This window comes from Eleutherodactylus coqui, chromosome 7 (genome assembly GCF_035609145.1).
Source record: "Eleutherodactylus coqui strain aEleCoq1 chromosome 7, aEleCoq1.hap1, whole genome shotgun sequence".
Lineage (NCBI taxonomy): Eukaryota > Metazoa > Chordata > Amphibia > Anura > Eleutherodactylidae > Eleutherodactylus > Eleutherodactylus coqui.
This window is the reverse complement of record NC_089843.1, coordinates 84,428,665-84,450,043: the sequence shown is the minus strand read 5'-3', so window position 1 is coordinate 84,450,043 and position 21,379 is coordinate 84,428,665. Positions and strand designations below refer to the sequence as shown.

General features: G+C 42.8%; 1 protein-coding gene across 2 annotated transcripts in view; it reads left to right on the top strand.

Moving 5' to 3' along the window:
• Nucleotides 1–19,832, top strand: part of CRMP1 (collapsin response mediator protein 1) — a 60,479-nt gene extending 40,647 nt beyond the window's left edge. For both annotated transcript variants that reach the window (XM_066573295.1, XM_066573297.1), the window contains exons 7-14: nt 3,134–3,202; nt 5,433–5,553; nt 7,825–7,981; nt 11,842–11,983; nt 14,072–14,242; nt 15,287–15,466; nt 16,458–16,623; nt 18,952–19,832. In XM_066573295.1, coding sequence (XP_066429392.1) covers nt 3,134–3,202; nt 5,433–5,553; nt 7,825–7,981; nt 11,842–11,983; nt 14,072–14,242; nt 15,287–15,466; nt 16,458–16,623; nt 18,952–19,043 — 1,098 coding nt within the window. In that variant the 3' untranslated portion in view covers nt 19,044–19,832. The remainder of the gene's footprint in view (nt 1–3,133; nt 3,203–5,432; nt 5,554–7,824; nt 7,982–11,841; nt 11,984–14,071; nt 14,243–15,286; nt 15,467–16,457; nt 16,624–18,951) is intronic.
• The last annotated feature ends 1,547 nt before the right edge of the window (nt 19,833–21,379 follow it).

The following is a 21,379-nucleotide window of genomic DNA, read 5'->3' as shown; positions in this document are numbered from 1 at the left end:
TTTAATCCCTTTTATTGCGTTTTTTAGGAGGCAAAATGCTAAAAATTAGCATTTTGTCTCAGTTTTTTAGCATTTTTTTTAACGGTTTTTGCCATGCAGGATAATAAGCGCATTCAATGTATTGTACGCTTCGTTACGGATGCGTTGATACCAAATATGTGGGATTTTTAATTTAAAAGAAAATAAGTTTATGCTAATATGTGGGAATGCATAAAAAAGGATTTTTTAACTTTTTTTTAACGTTTTTATTCTTTGTACTTTTTTTCTCTTATTTTTACACAATCTGCGATAAGGCATGGCAGGACTTCTCTCCTGCCATGCCTTATCGCTTACTATAGCGATTACAGGCTATGGCAATACAGGACACTGGTATCCGGCGTCCTGTTGTCATAGCAACAAGCCGGCTCTCGCGATATTATCACGAGAGCCGGCTGGAGTTACAGAGGGAGCGCGCTCCCGCAGTGAACCCTTTCCTTTCCCTGCTGCAATCTACTTAGATCGCGGAAGGGAAGGGGTTACCAGCGCGTGTGCGTGCGCGCGCGCGCGCGCGGGGGGGGGGGGTTTGGCGCATCTTCTAGTGACTTCCGGCTCCCACTGCGGGATAGCACGAGATCTGCTATGATCTCGCGCTATCCCCATGACGTAAGGGTACGTCATTGGATGGGAAGGGGTTTTAAATTCAATTTTTCTGCAGGCTGTAAAACAAGTTGCTTTTTTTTAGCCTGGTGTGAATCTTACTGACATCTAGTGGCAAAGGGGAAAACTGCAACATTTTGTAATTTCATTTTTCATGGTTAGACATGACAAAAACTGCATTATATCAAAAACAATGTCAGTGTTTGATCATAGACACTTGTTAAAGATTATGAACTCCAGTTACAAATATTTAAAAAAAAAAAACAAAAAAAAACATTATGAATTTTAGAAGAAGGGTTTTGAAGAGATCCAGAACACTATAAAGTTTGGATGCACTTAGTGCCATAGCCGGGTAGTTAACATTCAGGCTATGTCATGCACACAAGTCAGCCAGAATCATTGTAATTACTTCCTATCTGAGCTCCTCTCCATGATTTATAGGACATGGGAGTAATCCTATCTTCTGCTGAAGAATTGCTACCATTAGTATTCACCTGCAGTGCGAGATCCGCCTATTATATCTATCATTCCTGCTAAGTGTTTTATTATGCATCGACGGCCAGATTCATGGTGGTAGATTTACAACTTGTTAATAACGCTGCATCCCCATCAGTATATAAAACATACAACTCCCTCTTTTAAAGGGTAGCCTGCTTTCTCATTGCCTCGTAGCACTGGTCAGAAATTGTCAATTAATTGCAATGCTGTTTAAGGTTAGTTTTGCACAGTGTTTTTGTGAAAATAAGTTTTGGTTATGTTTTGCATTGCATTTCTGTTTCCTTTTTATCTTCTTTCGGATTAAAATGCTGACATACATGTAGTACATACAAAACATTTGATTTGTGGCATTTTAGGGCGCAGTCAGACGGGCATTTTAACGTGCGAAGTTATGTGTGCAAAAACGCATGCCAAAAAGAATTTGCATGACCGTGCAGCTATGATGCACTGTGAGGAGCTGAGGATGCTCCTCTGTTTCTGCAGCTGTGCTGCAGTGTGAGAATCTGGGGACGCCCCTCTGTGTCTGTGCAGCTATGCTACAGTATGAGAAGCTGGGGATGCTCCTCTGCGTCTGTGCAGCTATGTTACCGTATGAGAAGCTGGGGACGCTCCTCTGTGTCTGTGCAGCTGTGCTGCAGTGTGAGAAGCTGGGGATGCCCCTCTGTGTCTGTGCAGCTATGCTACAGTATAAATTGCTGCGGATGCTCCTCTGTGTCTGTGCAGCCATGCTGCAGTATGAGGAGCTGTGGATACTCTCCTGATTCTATGCTGCTGTGCTTTGGAGTGAGGAGCAAGGGATACTACCTTATGTGAGAGAAACTGCAGTGCATGGGATGCGCCCTATGGGTGTGAGCTACTCAACAAGACAGACATTCCTTTTGGATAAAGGCTAAGCTAAATGCAAGCATTGGAGAGACTTCTGCCCGACAACGTTGATGTGATACAGAGCTGCTGGTGCCTGGATAAGGACTTTTGAGAAACCTGTTACATGGGGAAATAAGGACGTGTAGATTGAAACTCCAGTTGCTGGGTAAGGATTTTGAGAGACTTGAAATGTAGGCGCTGGACTTTAGATGCGATATCACCAACGCAGATTCTCTAATAGCTGAAAAGCCACCCCAGAATAGGACTTCAACTGTTTATCTGTTTTCTTTTCACTTTTCATTAAAGTTTGTTACTGAAAGCATAAATGTGAGCTCTTGGATCCAATGTGAGCTATCCCTGAACCGCCATGCTACCAACATCATCCCGGATCATTGGGGAACCCCAAGTCAGATATTGGGGCTCCCTTACAACTACTTATTGTGCATTTATCTTGATATCTTACCACATTCCATAGAAAACAATGTACAATAACAGAGGATGGATAAGCAGCATGTTCACATGAGATGGGTACACTACAGATTTTCAGAGGGATCCATAGTGTATTATCAATTGTACAAAATCTCATCCCTATGCTGCAAAAAAAAATATTTGTACGTAAATTCACCTGTAGTGCGAATTTTTAATTTGCAGCATGTCTATTTATGTTGTGGATTTTCACAGCTGAATTCACCCCTTTTAGTGAGTGGGGGGGCGAATCCACAATAAATCCCCAGCAGAATCTGCAGCAAAATGTATCCAGCAGATAATCTCTGACCCGATATGAATTCCGCAACCTATTCGCAGCAGATTTTTCCCCACCAGTTTACATCCCATGTGGACGCACCCTTAGATTTCAGTATTTACTGTACGTGTTTCCATCTGGCCCTTATCTAGATGCACATCTCATTTGTAGAAACAGGCAAAAATTGAGATTGACAATTGGTTGTTCGCCAGGAATATTTTAAATTACCGTCCAGAAATAAGAACTTTCAGGCTCCGTGCGGAGAATAGGCAAGCCAACAATGCAGAACATATTTCCAGAGCTTAAATCAGGGCAATAACCTTTTTGAAATTGATTGTTTTTCTTACATTCTACATTTTTATTGTTCCAATTAATGTCCCTTTTGATGCACAGGAACAAAAGAAGATATTAGAAATGGGCATAACAGGACCTGAAGGACATGCTCTGAGCCGGCCTGAGGAGGTACGTTCATTTGTGCCTATTTCCAATTCTGCTTTTCAGTAATTTAACAGTAGTTAAAATGTTTTCATCCTGAAAATTAAAAAACCTTTCAGCTGATGAGTAAAATATATATTTATACTGGTTTGGACTCTGTTGTTCACAGAGAGAGCTCAAAACCCCTGCTCAGGTATTAGTGGTGACTACAGGCAGCCAGCAAGTTGAGGGAGCACACAGCACACTGCAGTTCAATGTATACCAGTATGCAGTAATCTCCATAGCTCCCTCTAGTGGTGGCTGCAGGTAGCTACTAAGCTATGTTTTAACTCTTTGTCTTTGCAGGGAATTTGGAGCTCTATATCAGAAAAGCAGAACTCTTACCAGTGTAAATATATAATAAATTAGCACAGACTGCATTGCTAAGAAGCAAAGTACATTTCATGTCTCTCCATCTACCTTACATGGATGTTAGTAAAATTATTTATTAAAGGCGTTGTGCCAACTTGCACAACCTCTCTCAGAATGCAGGGCCCAAGGCGGATATCTGATTGCTCGAGGTTCCACTCTCAGCACTTCTGAAATTAGCTGATTTTGCAGGAGATACCTCTGTCCAGCCTCACATGAATGGCTGCTCTGTAATACCAAGATGGTACAAGATCCGCCAGGATGGTAGCTACTCCCCGTTCTGGGTCATGCAGAGGGATCCTGAGTTGCGTATCCCACTCTATGATATTCATATGTCATAATAGGGCACAGGAACCAGGGATTTGCTCTTGGCACAATCCCTTTAACGATTAAGGATGTGAAAGCCGCTGGATCGGGCTTGGTGATATATAAAGAATAAGTGGAGATTATTCATGCTTGGTGGTTTCTGGCTCTTCTCTATTTTACTGTGGATCAGCTAAATTGTGAGCACTGAATTATTTAAGCTCGCACGCTCACCGCTCCCATGATTGTCCTTGAGAGATCAGGAGTCTGTGTTTAATATAAACTTACGATGTGGATGATAAAATTTTCATCACGCTCCACGTTTCATCACACTTCCCTCAGGGCATTGCATCAGCAGTTTTTTCTTTCACCATTTCTGTAACAAATACTTTCTGTTTACAGCAAAAAATGATTGGTGAAAAGGGTTTGTGTAATACTGGGCGTTACTGAGATCTGGATTGCAAATAAGGAAGATGCAACAATACCTCTGCAGCGCCACCTATTGGAAGGTAGCATTCCTGAAAGTCAATGTCACACTTTATACAAGCCTTCTAACAAAGACTGGCAATTGAAAACCCAAGCCAGAATACCATACACAGACAGGCTCAGTCATTGTTACAAGGCGTGTACAAAGAGTCTAACATTGACTTGCAGAAATGCTGCCATCCAATAGGTGGTGCTGCAGAGGTATTGTTCTATATTTTCCTTATTTGCATATTTCCTAGAGGAGCATGGATGGCCTTATAAGTCACCTCACTCATCTTCTAGGTTTTCTCTTTAAGGAGAAGCGATACCCTTTCCGACCTGAAATCTAGGTTCGCACACACATGACTTGGTGAGATATAATAGATGAGTAGCCTAAAGTGAATTTCCACCTTTAAAGGGTACCTGCCACATTGAAAATGCTATTAAGTCTAAGGGCAGCATGCCACAGAGCTGGAGTTGTCGAGCAGACAGATATATATGTTTGCGGGAAAATATTCAGTATTGGGATACATGCACACAGGCTTTTTTTCAGTCCGATTTCTGAACCTTAACATTGGTCTAAAATCAAACAGAAATCACAGCCATAATGGGTATATGCACACAGGCTTTTTTACGCAGATGATTAGTCCGAGTAAAGAAAATCACACCATGTTCTATTCTTGCCTAATTTCGGACTAATAAGAATAGCACATGTCAATTTGCTGTATTAAGCACATCAGACATCACATGGATGGGATGTCTGAGTGTTGCCCGGTGCAAGCTTTGCCTGAGAATCTTGTGTGCAAGTAGCCGAACGTGTAGTTCAGTCATTAAATCCCTGCTCTTTCTATGCCTAAGAGTCCAGTGGGCTGTCCTATCCGTGACTGTCAATCACTGTCAGAACCACCTACTGGACTCCTAACCCTAAAATGAGCAGGAACTTAAATGGATAAACTTTATATTGAATCTTTTCCCATAAAACTACATATCAATCTTCTCCGCTCCTCCAGCTCTATAACATGATGCACACATCTAGGACCACATGTAGAACGTGACAATAAATGCATTTTTTTTCTTCCAGCTTGAAGCTGAGGCAGTATTCCGAGCCATTGCCATAGCAAGCCAAATCAACGCCCCTGTGTATATTACCAAAGTCATGAGCAAGAGCTCTGCTGATGTCATTGCACAAGCACGGAAGAAAGGTAATCTATACTAGTCCTGTACGAAAGTCATACATGCTGGTTAATACATTGGTCACGCGCTCCTGTTACAAGGAGCAGGATACGTATTTATGGTATATTGTTCTGTGTTTCCCAAAACTTAGGGTGCTTTACACAGAATCACTATTGTCCAAAAAGTATCGCTAGATCAGACAAATTTAAGGGATAATCATTCAGTGCAAACACTGCCAAATTCTTTCATTTATCGTTCATTTCATGCAAGAATGAAAATCATCATTGATTCATTCACTAATCATTCAATTGAAATACCAATCATTCCGATGTTCTCATTCAGTGGTATAGTGATCTGAGCGATTGAATGATTTGCGAGTTTGGGCCCATTTAGACATAACGATTATCGCTCAAAAGGCATCTTTTGAGCGATAATCGTTGTGTGCCTTTACATGGCAACATGATCGCTCACAATTCGCTCAAACGGCAGTTTGAGTGACAGTTTTGAGCGTTCACTTTGCATAAGTGTGTAAATAAAGGCTCATGCTGTATGCAGTAGACTAGCAGGACCGCTATCGTCTGCATACAGATGTTGTCTTCTCGGAGCGCTCAGCTGGTATACACCTGAGCGCTCCGAGCGGGCGATGAAGAAGACAGCTGGAGCACTTGTATTATGTATACAGCTGTTGTCTTGCTGAAAGACAACAATGAGCAAATCATGCACAAACAGCGCACAATGGCTGCGCATTTAGACACAACGATTATCGCTCAAAAGACGGCTTTTGAGCAAATTTTGAGCGATAATTGTTGTGTCTAAACGGGCCTTTAACCCATGAACAGTTTATCTGCTGTGCAAGCAGGCCGAACGAGTGAACTCTGTCATTTGTTCACTCATGCAAATGAAAGCACCCTTAGAAATTAATCTGGGGGCATAGCCTAGTGGCTTTGTTATTTTCCTAATTGGTTGGTTTGTGTCAGGTGTTTAACATCCTTGAATGTTTACACTATCCTACCAAAAGTAAGTGGACACCTGAGCAAGAATCAAAAGTAGTAGTTATTTCTAGAGATGAGCGAGTATACTCGCTAAGGCAAACTACTTGAGTGAGTAGTGCCTTAGCCGAGTATCTCCCCGCTCGTCTCTAAAGATTCGGGGGCCGGCAGGGGTCGGGGAGCGGCAGGGGAGAGCGGGGAGGAACGGAGGGGAGATCTCTCTCTCCCTCTCCCCCCTGCTCCCCGCCGCAACTCACCTGTCACCCGCGCCGGCCCCCCAATCTTTAGAGACGAGTGGGGAGATACTCGGCTAAGGCACTACTCGCTCGAGTAATGTGCCTTAGCGAGTATACTCGCTCATCTCTAGTTATTTCCATATGGTAATACTTAGTGGAGCTCTTTTGGCACATCAGACGCTCTCCATGGTATACTTGCTACTAATGTTTGATGCACTCCAGCTGGCATTTCACTGCATTCATCCTGCAAATGTCCGATGAATTTTCTCCCAATTCATCCCGAAGAGTTCCAGTAGGGTTCAGGTTGGGACTCTGTGCAGCCGGTCCAATCGTGGAACATCCATACCCTCCACTAACGTAAAACAGTGTTAGATTTGTGACAAGATGAGTTCCCTTGTCATAAGGGCATTGTCAGCAGCATATTCTTGTCTAGTATATCAAGGTACATCTCCGTGTTCATGGATCTTGCCACTACAACCAATGGACCGAAACCATGCCATGTAAAACATCCTCAGACCATAACAGCACTCTGCCGTACTTAACTGTTGACACAACTCACTCAGGCAAAAGGCATTCCCCAGGTATCCTCCACACCTAGGATGCCTATCTCATTTGATTCATCACTTCATAGAACATTCTTCCATTGCTCAACTGTTAAATGACGGCGTTCTTTGTATAATTGTAGACAGGCCAATGCATTGTGCTTCATTATGGATGGCTTGTGTGCAGCAGCATAACCCATATAGCCTGCAGTTCCTATCACAAACTATGGCTGATACCTCTGAGGGTCTGTACCCTATGTAGCATGGCTTAAAATACATGACATGCTAATAAGACCGATCCATTCTACTGATAGCAGTGTCCAAATACTTTTGTTAGGATAGTGTATGTCCGCATTGTTATACTTTACCTACTGATGATAGATCATTGAGTTGAAACTGTTGACCAAGCTTCCTCTCGTCTACATTTACAAGGATGTCCTTTGATAGTGACCTATAGGATGAATATGACTGTTGTGCTGGTGACGGCACTTTGATTGTCATACGCACTTAAAATCTTTCTTCCTCAACTTAAGGTGCATTGGTGTTTGGTGAGCCAATTACAGCAAGTTTAGGAACAGATGGAACCCATTACTGGAGCAAAAACTGGGCAAAAGCTGCAGCATTCGTTACCTCTCCACCACTCAGTCCAGACCCCACCACACCAGATTACCTGAACACTATGCTAGCCTGGTAAGATTTGAAGTTCTGGAGTGAAGAACAAGCATAGTCCAAAAATACCTATATGTGTGTAATCATCATCTACAAAAGGCAAGGCATATTGATGATGACTACAAAAAATTATGTGGTTTCCCCTGAAATGATCCACTTGTTCAATTGTCCATGGACCACAGAAGGCAAACTACTATCAAAATACATTGGTGTATAACTAGTCAGGCTGGCGCTTCATATAGCAGTTTAGATAAGGGCTTGTTAACATCTGTCTTCGATAGGTTTGTTTGAATTCCATCTGGCTGTTCTGTTTTTGAAGCAGTAAAATGGGATTCAAATTGAAATAAACATTTTCAGATATTTTCCCCCATTAATTTCAATGGCTTTTAAAAAAACGGAATGCTTTCTGTTTGATTCTGTTCTGTTATAGTTCCTTTTTTTATTTAAACAGAACTGTAATAGAATGAAATCAAACTGAAAGCATTTCTTTTGTTTCTTTTTGAATCTCATTTTTCTACCCCAAAAAACGGAATAAGCGCACCAGATGGAAACCTAAGCCAGCAGCGAGCTGGAGTACGTTTCTAATATAATGTACTCCAGTTTATGTTTTACATTATACTAAATATGACTATACTCTCTAACAGTAGGCCCCTTCCATTCTTTGAAGAAGGCCCAGTGTAAATGCCCAAAAAGCTGAAATTTCAGCACATGGACCAAAATTATGTATTTTGTTCTCCAGAAAACTGGTTTACAGGGCATAGTGTATATGCCACATTGTGTACAAAGAAATAATTTGCTGCTGATGACTAATTTGTATAGAATTGATGCATGCCAAAAAGCCACAAAAACTGAAAAAAATGTAAAAACCATTAAAAAAAAACTAAAACCTTGTAGCATTAAAAAAAAATAAATTCTAAAACCCGTGGGACAACATGTGGAAGGAGCTCCAATCCTGGGAGGATTATCATCTGCAAATGCTTTCGCATTTTGTATTTGAATGTTTAGTGAAAAATTACCGAAATGACCGATACCAGTTAGAGCCCATTATACTTTTTTTTGTACAGGAGGCTTTATTGCTCGTACATGTGTTGCTAGTATATTGCTAGTGTAATCTTATTAATGCTGTGCCGTGTGCAGGCTAATGCCATTAACTAGTACGTATTGGAATCCATGGACATTGTATGGCTTAGATCCATAGAATCACAGATAAATCATTAGAAACATTAGTAATAGAGATGAGCGAGTATACTCGCTAAGGCACATTACTCGAGCGAGTAGTGCCTTAGCCGAGTATCTCCCTGCTCGTCTCTAAAGATTCGGCTGCCGGCGCGGGTGACAGGTGAGTTGCGGCGGTGAGCTGGGGGGAGAGAGGGAGAGAGAGATCTCCCCTCCGTTCCTCCCCGCTGTCCCCCGCTGCTCCCCGCCCCCTGCCAGCCCTCGAATCTTTAGAGACGAGCGGGGAGATACTCGGCTGAGGCACTACTCGCTCGAGTAATGTGCCTTAGCGAGTATACTCGCTCATCTCTAATTAGTAACATATGATACCACATAATGGTCCTCAAAGTTAAAACTGATGGCTACATGATATTCTACCAATAGCTCAGCTATCATGTACAGATAGTTTTGCCTGCAAAAAGCCATTGAAGAAAGAAGCTCTTGACTTGTCATGTTGGATTGTAACTAAGAGGTCGGAGAAATGAAAAGGGGACTTACAGATCTATGTGGGTCTCCCATGTATGACATCAGTTCACTAATAAGACATAATAGAGTCCAAAGTGTTGAAGAAAGTACTAGAAACAATAAAAGTCTAGTAAAGACAGTTCTGAGGCAGCAGGTGCAAAACCTCCATGCTTGTGTAACGGTCTCAAATGATGTATGATTAGGGTTGCCCCTTCATCATAAAAAAATGCCAGCCAAGATAAAAGGGGGTGCGATTTAGGGTGTGGCTTATCACAAGCTATGGTTTTACCTTTGTTATTTCAGTGGCTGCAACTAGCAATTATGTCCTCAGTGTTTCCAAACGTAACAGTGCCCCCAGTAGTAACCACAATAGTAATAATGCCCCCAGTAGTAATAGTGCCCCCAGACGTGGCCCAATAGTAACAGTGCCCCCAGTAATGGCCCCAATAATAATAATAGGGCCCCCGCCTTGTGCCCAACCCACCCTGTACCTGTCATCAGGCTGCAACCCAGCACCATCCAGTATGTCACTTACTCTTTCTAACTCCTCTTTAGCAACCACTGTTTAAAGACAGGCCGTGACCCTCGACTTCTCCCCATGGCATCTGTGTTGCATACAGGACATGGACGCCAGAGCGGAGGGGGTCACAGTGTCTGCTTACAACAGCAGCGGAAGATAGACAGAGTGAGTGTCATACTGGATGGTGCAGGGTTGCTGCGGCAGGTGCTCTCAGCTGACATTTATTTCTTACCGGCCATTAATGTGACCTGTAAATAATATATACTGACCACCGGCCTTTGGACTTGATCACCGACCGAGCCAGTGAGTTACCGGCTGAGTATCAGCCCTCTGTATAATATACTGTAATCGGCCCAAGAAGGAAGCAAGATGGCTTCCAGTAGAAAGTTGACTGTATTTATCAAGGACAATGGCAGCCTCTTGTGGTCAATGGTGGGAAAAGGCATAAACACATTGACATCTTAGTTATTGACCTTTTGCACATGCTCATAATTACATAAATAGTATTTTTGAAAAAAAGTTTAACCAGAGGAACAGGGTGAGAGGAAACGAAAAAAAAAAAAATCTCGATCTTGGTAAAGACAATAAGTAATACTAAACAATAATTCAAGTTGCCATAATTCTCTATTTACATGCATATCCGAGGCCCCAGCCCAAAATACTAGACAATATAGCGCAGCATGGTGTGCTGTTTTCTATCGGTAAATGCCCAAGGGCATGGTGGAAATCAACCGACCCCTTTATAGTCAAAGGAATCCATCTGTGCCCATCATGTGCTTGATGCGACACTGCAGTTATTTTTGTTGTCTGGGTCCTGTGTTCTGGTTCAACAAATCAACCTTCACAGCATCATGGGGCAGAGCGTTCTGTAGTCTCTCTGCTCTTATAAAAGAATCTTAAAGGGATTCTGCAGGACGTCCATCTAGTAGAGATGAGCGAGCGTACTCGTTAAGGCAAAATACTCGAGCAAGTATTGCCATTTTCGAGTACATGCCCACTCGTGCCAAAAGATTCGGAGGCCGGTGGGGGGCGGCGGGGAAGAATGGGGAGGAATGGAGGGGAGATCTCTCTCCTTCTCCCCCCCGCTCCCCCCTGCTCACTCCCGCAACTCACCGCTCTCCCCCGCCGGCCCCTGAATCTTTTGGCACGAGTGGGCATGTACTCGAAAATGGCAATACTTGCTCGAGTATTTTGCCTTAACGAGTACGCTCGCTCATCTCTACCATCTACCAATCAGATGATCTTCTACCCTGCTCATCCCGCCCTTGGAACCAGACAGCTGACTGATCCTGCCCCCTTGCACCCGCGCTATAGAAAGGAGTAGTCTATGGGTCACATGACCCTGGTGAGCAATGGGAAGTCACAGACTGCGCTCAAAATCAAGATTCATTGATAAGTTACTTGTATGAGGAATACTAAAACATCACCCTTTATTTTTCATTAAATGGACAACTCCTATTGACCGTCCACCTTTTAACACCATGATATTTTTATGTTGCCCCCTACTGTTACATTCACTTTATTTTGTGTCTCTATGAACTGTTCTCTCCTATTTGTCCTCTCAGCAATGTTCTGATCAGGCTGTTATCTTATGTTCTTATATTTATACCAGCAGTTCTCTATAATATGCACCAAAGTAACAATATACATATACTGACCTAACATGAAAGCTCTTTTCCAGTGGAGATCTGCAAGTGACTGGAAGTGGACATTGTTCCTATAGTACAGCCCAGAAAGCCATAGGAAAAGATAACTTCACTCTTATTCCAGAGGGGGTGAACGGAATCGAAGAAAGAATGACGATTGTTTGGGACAAGGCCGTGGTAAGAATCTAATGATATGGTATGTATATATGTATACAAGGAAATGTACATACCATAAAGACAGTCCGTGTGACTGCAATCAGGCCATAATGAGAGAGTGCCGAGCCCAAGTGGGTCCTATCTGCTTGGCTTTTCGGTGGCAGAAAACTTTGCTGGGCTCCTCTCTCCAAAGGCCCTCAGAGTTAGCAAGTAAGAGTTTGGGAAATCAACCTATGTAAAAGGAGAACGGGTGTAAGCATAGACCACGAGTGCCTATTTCAGGTGGTTATGGTCTTATGGAGCATGGGGATTTCAACCAGTATCAAAAGGGGCCCCGATTGTAATTTTTGCTGTGGTGCCCCTTTCTCAATATGTGCGAACCTGGTGTGATCCTACTGTTTAGCAATATACAGGGTTGGACACGGAAAAGTAGCCTGCCTTCAACAATACTGCTACAGGAAAAAAGAGCAAGTTGATTCGTTTTTCATACAGAAGGCCTAAATAGCAGAGTAAAATAAAGCTGTAACAGTGCAGGGAGTTACGGCCTCCTCCAAAGAGTGTGGTGTCGGGATCGGAAGTGGGCTACTTTTCTGTGGACCGCCCTGTAGTATCTCTCTTCACTGCATCTCACCATTTATAATTACATTGAGGTTATCTTAACATATAAGAGAAAAGGCGAATTGGCGATGACTCTCTTCTTAAAAATCTGCTGTGGATTTTGGTGTGGATCCACATCACATTGTGCATTAAGATCTATGTGTTAAGCCATGCAGCAAAATGTGAGTTGGATTATTCATGTGGATTTACAGATTTGGATCTGTATTTCCCTAAATAACATTTTGCACCAAGAAATGACATGTCATATGGACTTCCATGACAGTCAATTGAAGACTATTGTTGCATGTTCAGATGCAGTAGTAACCCTTGTGCTGGAATCCACGCCATTATTGAATGTTGTGGAAATCCGTGCCATAGCTCGTATGGCGCAGATTGTTTTGCTACTGGATTCTGATATCTGACTTGTGGGAAAAAGAACTGAAAGAGCTGACACGTCATTGACTGGGGCTAAATCCACGCGTGGATCAGCATGAAACTCCACAGCAGAACTCTGAGGCTCAGATTAACCCCCTCCCCCCGGCAGTTTTGGACAAGCATTGTTCGTTCTCTGGGAAAGGGACCTTATGGTTTTGGAAGAACAGAGCTTGTTCTATTTTTTTTAAAAAAAGAGGGAAATAATGAGGACTTCTAAACACTTCTCTGCACTGATGCTGAAGTTATTGCTGACTGTGGTAGCTAAACGTTTTTCCAGAAAAAAATAAATAAAAAGAACAAAAAAACCTACGGAAAATTGGTATCGCCCCACCTATACTTTAATATAATACATCATTGATCCAGCACCGTAAATTCTGTTAAAAATAACCATTAAAAAAATGCTAAAATAGCCATTTCCTGATCATCTCGCATTCCCAAAACAGGAATAATAAAAAATAATTAAAAGTTTTGTATACCTCAAAATAATAACAATTACAAGTTGTCCCACCCCCCCCAAAAAAATTAAAAATTATCCAATACATTATATGTACCCAAATTTGGTTTCTATAAAAAAAAAATCTAAACTTTTCCTCCAAAACACCACACTGTTGCATTGCTAAAAAATAAAAAAGTTATGACCACTGAAAAACAAAAGAGGAAATGTTTAACTGTCTCTTAAGGCTAAAATTAGTTCTGCCACTAATGGGTTAAAACTACACTTAAGGCGACTGAGTTCTGTGTCAAATATATTTATATGGGATGTAAGTGGAAAATCTACAATTAAAAAAGTGACATTTTCAGGATGTTTTTTCTAATTTTTACGTGACTTATGGGTTGCATGGGGGGGGGGTTAAGTGTCAGATCCACATCGGAAAAATCTGACACAAATGATAATTGTATCATGCAGAGTTTGATGCAAATTTTGTTGTGGATTTTGACAAAAATGAAAGATATGACCGACGACAGTTTTCTAGAGCTCTTTGTATTTTTTGCACAGCCCTCTTTATTACTACAGTAGTCTTCTATCAATGACCCATTATTTCATTGTGGTCACCATTGGCCTTGTTGTTCTCACAGGCTACCGGTAAAATGGATGAGAACCAGTTTGTTGCCGTCACTAGTACAAATGCTGCTAAAATATTCAACCTCTATCCAAGAAAAGGGAGAATCGCAGTCGGTTCCGATGCTGATGTGGTTATTTGGGATCCTGACAAGATGAAGACAGTTTCTGCAAAAAGCCACAAATCAGTAAGTACATAAAGTATAAATGTTACATCCTAGCCAGACGTAAATATCATGTTCTTAAAGGACAAATATACACACTTACAAACGCGGGTAACACAAAATATAAAAGTAGGGAATGGGAGATCTGATCCTAACCTACTGATGTGAGGCAATCCTACCAAAAAGCAGAGTGCTCGCCCTAATTAGGGCTACGCCACATCAGGAACCCTGATTCTTCCTAGTTAGTGACAGGGAACGTTGCAAATGTTAGATGTTACTCAAGTATATGAACCACAAGTGTGCAGGAGATAAGTTGTAACAACCCCCCAGATAAAGAAGAACATCGGACTTATCTGCACTCAGATGTACGACTAGACCATAAGCCCTCGACTTGATTAGAAACACCTTCAGGCTGAGAACATAACTGGCAACCTCTGTAAGGAGGAGCCAAAATAAATGAAATAAAATTAAAGCTGATTGGCCAGCTGGGTTATCTTACCCCTCAGCCAACCAATCAATTTACGTATTGATAGAAAAGTGTCTCTGGCGGAGTCCAAAGCTAAACCAAACAAAACGTGCTGGCATGAACCAGGGACCAGGGCTAACACTGTGACGTCAAACCGGACCAGATCCTTCGAGACAGCAGTCGAGTCAGGACAATGCAAAAAGTGCTGCCTGCATATGTCTTCCGGTACTTTGTGCCGGATTTGCGACGGAAACTCTAAACGGAGGTTCCAGCGCGGATGTGAAACCACCCTAATCTAATAACACACAAAGAGTTGTGCTGTTCATGTCTTTTATTGAGCATGTACTTTGGGAGTCTACAGCAGAGGACCCATTCTCTCTGTGACATCCATGTGTCCTATTAGGAGTGACAACCCCTCCTTCCTTTCGATAGTAGGATAGATGTTGTATTAGGGCCCAGGAGCCTCATCTCATAATTCTGTATATATACCTGATGTTGCTAAGAATGAATATAGAAATATTTGCTGTAATATGTTATAACGATCATATTCGATGATTTTGTGCTGTACTTACATGGACTAAATACTTATTTTTTATTGGCAGGCAGTAGAATACAACATCTTTGAAGGAATGGAGTACCATGGGGCTCCACTTATAGTTATTAGTCAGGGAAAGATTGTGTTTGAGGATGGAAACCTGCATGTCAACCAAGGAATGGGACGGTTTATTCCTCGAAAACCATTCCCAGAATATATTTATCAGCGTGTTAAGACAAGAAATAAGGTACGTTAACCGTAGTCATTAGAGCGTATCTCCAGCTGGTAACAAAACTTTGGCCGTGCTCCTGTATACTTCTGTACAGTGACCTCATGCAGTTTTTGTATAGTAAGTTTGACAATTCTGTGTCAAACTTCAGTGTTTCAGACCATTTCAGGTCTTACATGTGTGCAAGCCACAGTGCCAGGATGCCAGGTGCCACAGATTGCCTGGCAACCCCGATTTATGGCCACTGCAAATCTTAACGTTATTATTAGAGGGGTTTTGAGGATTCTGAAAATATTGTCTGGAGGCTGGGGATGGCACAAAATAAACAAATTAAGTTCTACTTATCAGTCAGATGTCACTCGGGTTCAGCAGAGCCATCTTGGTCCCTGCCGCTCTATTCATGAAGTTGCCTCAGTGGTCACATACTGTTCAATGTTCATGTGTTCAATGGCCACTTACTGGCCTCAAGTGTCATTCATGTAAACATGACCATTGAGGCCAGTGATTGGGTGAAGTGGTCACATGAATGTTAAATGGCACGTGACTGCTATGGATCTTCCCCAATCAGCTGATTCCCAGTGCCACTGTCAATATGGTCAGCACTGGAAGCAGACAACATTGGCAGCATTGCAGGGTCCCAGTTTGGTACTGCAGGCACAGCTCCCATTGAATTCAATGGGAGCTGTGCCTTGTCTACAATACCAACCCGGACTGTTGCACTATGATCAGCGCAGTCTACTTTCTGAATTGTCCGTGCGACAGCAGCACTGGGATTCAGCTGATCAGTGTGGATCGACCCCGCTGATCATCTATCGATGATATATCCTGTGGATAGGTCATCAATAGAAAAAACACCCAAAGTGCTTGACAACCACTTTAATAAGCGTCATTGCTGATTGGAAGGGCTCACTGTACCATGAATGGACTATTCATATTATACTCCTTCAGCATAACACATGTTAAAACCAAATACTGTAAGTACAATATTAAACTGATGCATGTACTGTAGGTGAGCGGATTGCAACCTGTGTCCCGTGGGATGTATGATGGACCAGTATATGAAGTTCCAGCCAATCCAAAGTATATAACCCCTGCCCCTTCAGCTAAGTCGTCACCCTCCAAGCCACAGCCTCCACCAATCAGGAATCTTCATCAGTCAAACTTCAGTTTATCAGGTAAAACTTTGTGGGCAAAGTCGTAGTAGTGAATGTGAATGACTGACAATCGCTGTTTACATGCAACAATGTGTGAACAAACAATAATTGTTGTTCCTGCATAAAATGAATGACGAACGAGAAGGGAACAAATTCTTGTTTGTCTTTCATTTGTTTACCGGATCACATGATCCAACAATAATTATAATCATTCCGTGTAAAAGGGACTTTAGCTTAGTACGTCCACAAAATGCAGAACTGGCAACAAAGAGCCTATGATGGCATGCGTATTTTTGCAAACCGCTTTATTAATTAATGATACCCATAAGACTGTCCGCTGACAAGGTCCACCACCGGTGCTTTCACGTCCATGTTGACAGCAGCTCCAGCTGTCCCTTATGAAAGAAAAGGTCGTCATGTTTCGGGTGGACCAGATACTTTGGTGACAGAAAGAAACCAGTGTAATCCTTCCAATAAAACTGAGCTTTATTCAATTACATAAAAACGCATACAAGATATGCAATTAGTTTCACGCAACAATTACTCTTAATCATATCTATAAGCATTAGGGTGCCATTACTCGGCCGTGTTTCCCCATGCAGACAGAGATACCAGGACTCATCAGAGTGATGAAACTGACAAATCCTGGTGTTGGCCACATTCAGCAGAGCTCTGCCTGCATTTTGCTGGAGAGAGACACTCTGTGTTGTAGCAGCTTTAGGCTTCATTCCTACGAATGTATATTGGCCGCTGTTTTCACGGCCATCCGATATACGCTACCATCTGGGGCGTAAAAGCTCGTGAACGGGCACAACAATCTAACGTTTGTGTGCCCGTTCACACGGCATGGGCCCTTGCGCATATACGCCGAGGCTGCCATGCCGTTGAGCCTTCCACTTCCCTCCCCATTGCCAGCTCACCTCTTCTCTCCTCCCCTCCGTCTGATTCCAATTGGAGGGGGTGGGAGGGCACGGAGCTAAGCACCACCCCATCCCGCCTCCACCAATTGGAATCAGCCGGAGGGGAAGAGAGAAGAGGGAGGGAGTTTAGCAGTCACGCTGCTAAACTCCGTCCCAACTCCTTCCTTCGGCCGTTGTCATTGGCTCTCATAGGAGCCCATGCAGCGGTCGACGTATTCCGGACCAAAAGATAGTTCCAGGACTATCTTGTGGGCCTGACGTAAGAATGCCCAGTGCTATATTGACCGGGCGTTTTTACGTCACGGGAAAACGGCCATGTGATCTGATGCATTGGAATTTAATTTTGATAACCTCTCTGGGTCTTGTAGTCTACCCATTCCATTTAATCATTTAGTTGCTTGTCTTTGAACCCACTCAAGCTCTGATATGTCCTTTTTAAATACTGGTGGCCAAAACTCAGCTTACTGCCCAAACACACTGGTCCAAGAACAACTGATTGGCAGTGGACCCTGGTTATGGATCTCCACTGATCTATTATTGTTCAATCTTTTTATTAAGGTTTTTCATGAAACAGACAAACAATCAATCAGGCCTCGCAGGACCTCAAAAACATAATAAGTAGCATACATAATGGCTAAACCGTTATAACTACCACATCTTGCAGGACAGAGTATGATATACCATCAAAACAAATTTAAGCTTAAACAATGGTGCCCCTGATGACCCTGTGTCATTGCCAACAATGCCTCGCATGGACCTAGGAAAGATGTCAAGGGACCTTGGACGCATAGCAGAAGGTTGTCTGGAGTAACAAGTCTCATTTCCTGCTGAACCATATAGATGACCGGATCTGCATTTGGCGTAAACAGCATGAAGCTGTATCCCATGAGTGCAGGCTGGTGATGAAGGTGTCATGGTCTGGAGAGCATTTTCCTGGTATGGCCTACAAATATTGGTCAACATACCACAATTCTTGAATGGTGAACGCTACAAACACTTGTTAGCTGACCATCTGCACCCACATCTTCAAAAAGTCTTCCCAGACCACAATGCCATCTTTCAACAGGATCGCTAGGAGGTGGTTGGGGGGAACATGGCAATGAGTTCCTAACACTGCTTTGGCCCAAAACTCACTGGACTGTAACTCCAGTGAACACATCTGGGATATGCTGGAAAGGGCTCTCACTTCTACGCAAAATGTGCAACAAGTGACAGAGCTGCTGCAGTGGTTATGGGTCGAATTATGGAGGATGTTCATCACCTTGTGAAATCTATTGCCCAATGTCTGAAACCCATGATGGCCGAAAAAAATTGAACAAATCAATTGATTAGGTGTTCCTAATGCTATGATGGTTCAGTGTAGAAGGATAGAAGGCACATGCTACACCCTAGCTCTTATTGTATGTCTTATTATCTCATTGAACCTCAGGTGCACAGATTGATGATAGCAACCCTCGTCGCACAGGACACCGTATTGTTGCTCCACCAGGAGGTCGCTCAAACATCACAAGTCTCGGCTGAATATCCAGAATAGAGAAAGCTGATGAGGAAGATCATCACCGGAACATTGTTCCATTCTGTGTCAGTGTTATTAAGCCCACAATGTTTTTGCTACTAATGAAAAAAAATAATTAAAAAATTGGTCTGTTTTGTATAGGAAAAGATGGTCATACTGTGGTGAAGTGCTTGGAAATGACTCGTCTCACCTTGAAGCATGGAACACATCATTGCTGTATTAGACTAGAGACTTCAGCCTTGTCTTGTAGCTTTCCGGATGTTATTTTGCACCATTTAGTTGTATGTTGGGTTGGTAGTGCATGGTTTTCATTTCTTTCTAAAATGTAGCCTGTGAGTTTAAAACATGCCAACCGTCATCTAGACACAATGCCAAGAACGACTTTTGCCACCGATAACTAAGAAATGTGAACAATTTTATGTAAGCGGTAGATAACTCAATGTATCATGTTTAACTTATTTTTAGTCTTTTTATTGTAAGTATAACACAGCAGGAGATATCATTCATGTAAAAAAAATCTAAACTGTACAGTTCTGTATGTTTAAACCACTGGGAATATTCACACATACAGCTTTCTTTAAGCCATGCAGCGAAATGCCCCCGTTTGCATGGGATTTTGATACTGTCCGTCCAATGTAGCTGCCTAATTTTTACAGTTTTGTACAAAGGTTTTTTTTTTTGGTTTGTATTTCACATTGCATTTTTACTTAACAGTTGCGTATGACGTTCTAGATGTGATTCTATTACAGAATTTGAAGCGTATGAAATAAATAATGAGCAACATTGCAAATGGATCACGCTTTCCTGTTGTCTTTCCTGGTGCTGAGCACAGCTTATGATAGCGCCCAATAAGGCCATTTGTTAAAAATAGGGTTTTCTGTAATATAAAAATGCATGCTATGTAAATTTGGTGCATTCTTGTGACATGGTAGACCATACGTCCAAACTGAAAACCTATTAGAGTGTACCCTACAGTAAAACATAAAAAGGTGACAGCGCTCTGTTATCCAACACTGTAGAGAGAGAGGCTGCTTGCATGAATCAGTGCCTATGCTGCTGTGATCACAGAGATGTATTAGCCAGCATGTTCCTCCTATATACTTGTAGGTCCCTGTTCCGTAACAAAAATGATTTCAGCGATAGTATATCACTATCTTTCTTGCAGTAATTTAAATTTCCTATACTGCCCTATACTAAAAAAGAATGGAGGCTGCAGGTGAAGTAGGTTAGTAGGTATCATGGAGCACTCATCTTTAAAGCCCTTAGGGTGACTACCCACTGCAGTTCTTTTTCACTGCGAAATTTGCAGCGTTTTTTTCTCCAGGGGTCTACGGGACTTAATGTTAAAATCGCATCGTGCAAAATCGCGATTTCGCGGTAAATTGCGATTTTGCCGCGATGCGTTTTTAACATTAGAAAGCCCTAAAGACACCTGGAAAAAAAAAACACAGCAAATTCGCAAACGCTAGTGGGTAGTCACCTTTTAGGCTGGGTTCACATGGGGCGAAAAATCATGAGATTTCTGCCGGGAGAAGCACTGCTTCTAGAGATGAGCGAGTATACTCGCTAAAGCACATTAGAGACGAGCGGGTAGATACTCGGCTAAGGCAGTACTCGCTCGAGTAAAGATTCGGGAGCCGTCGGCGGGGGAGAGCGGGGAGGAATGGAGTGGAGATCTCTCTCTCCCCCCCGTTCCCCGCCGCATCTCACCTGTCACGCGCGCCGGCCCCCGAATCTTTAGAGACGAGCGGGGAGATACTCGGCTAAGGCACTACTCACTCGAGTAATGTGCCTTAGCGAGTATACTTGCTCATTTCTAGCTGCTTCAAAACCGGCGGCACTTAGCTGCGGGTTTTGTAGCGGCCTGACCGCTCGATCTTCTGCTGCGGCCGGCGCTCCCATAGAAGAGAGCGCGGCCACAGCGGAAGAAGAAAAAAAATGAACATGCTGCGGCCGGCGAATCTGCACTACAGCACCGGCTTCTGCCAGCTTTGCCGCGGCTGATTTGCCGTCCCGTGTGGACGAGATTTCTGAGAAATCTCGTCCACATGGCTGGCCAATCCAGGGATTAGCGGCCGCAGGCGGAATTGCCGCGGCGAAATCCTGGACAGAATTTCCGCGGCAAATCCGCCCTGTGTGAACCCAGCCTTAGGGCTCCCACACACTTGCACTTTTGTAACGCTGCGCTTTTTGTTAACGCGATTGTCAATGGGACTTTCTAACAATAAAACGCAACTCAGCGCAACTCAACGCAACTTGCCTTTTTAGGTGCATTGCATTGCGTTTTTAACATTAGAAAGTCCCATTGACAATCGTGTTAACAAAATACGCAGCGTTACAA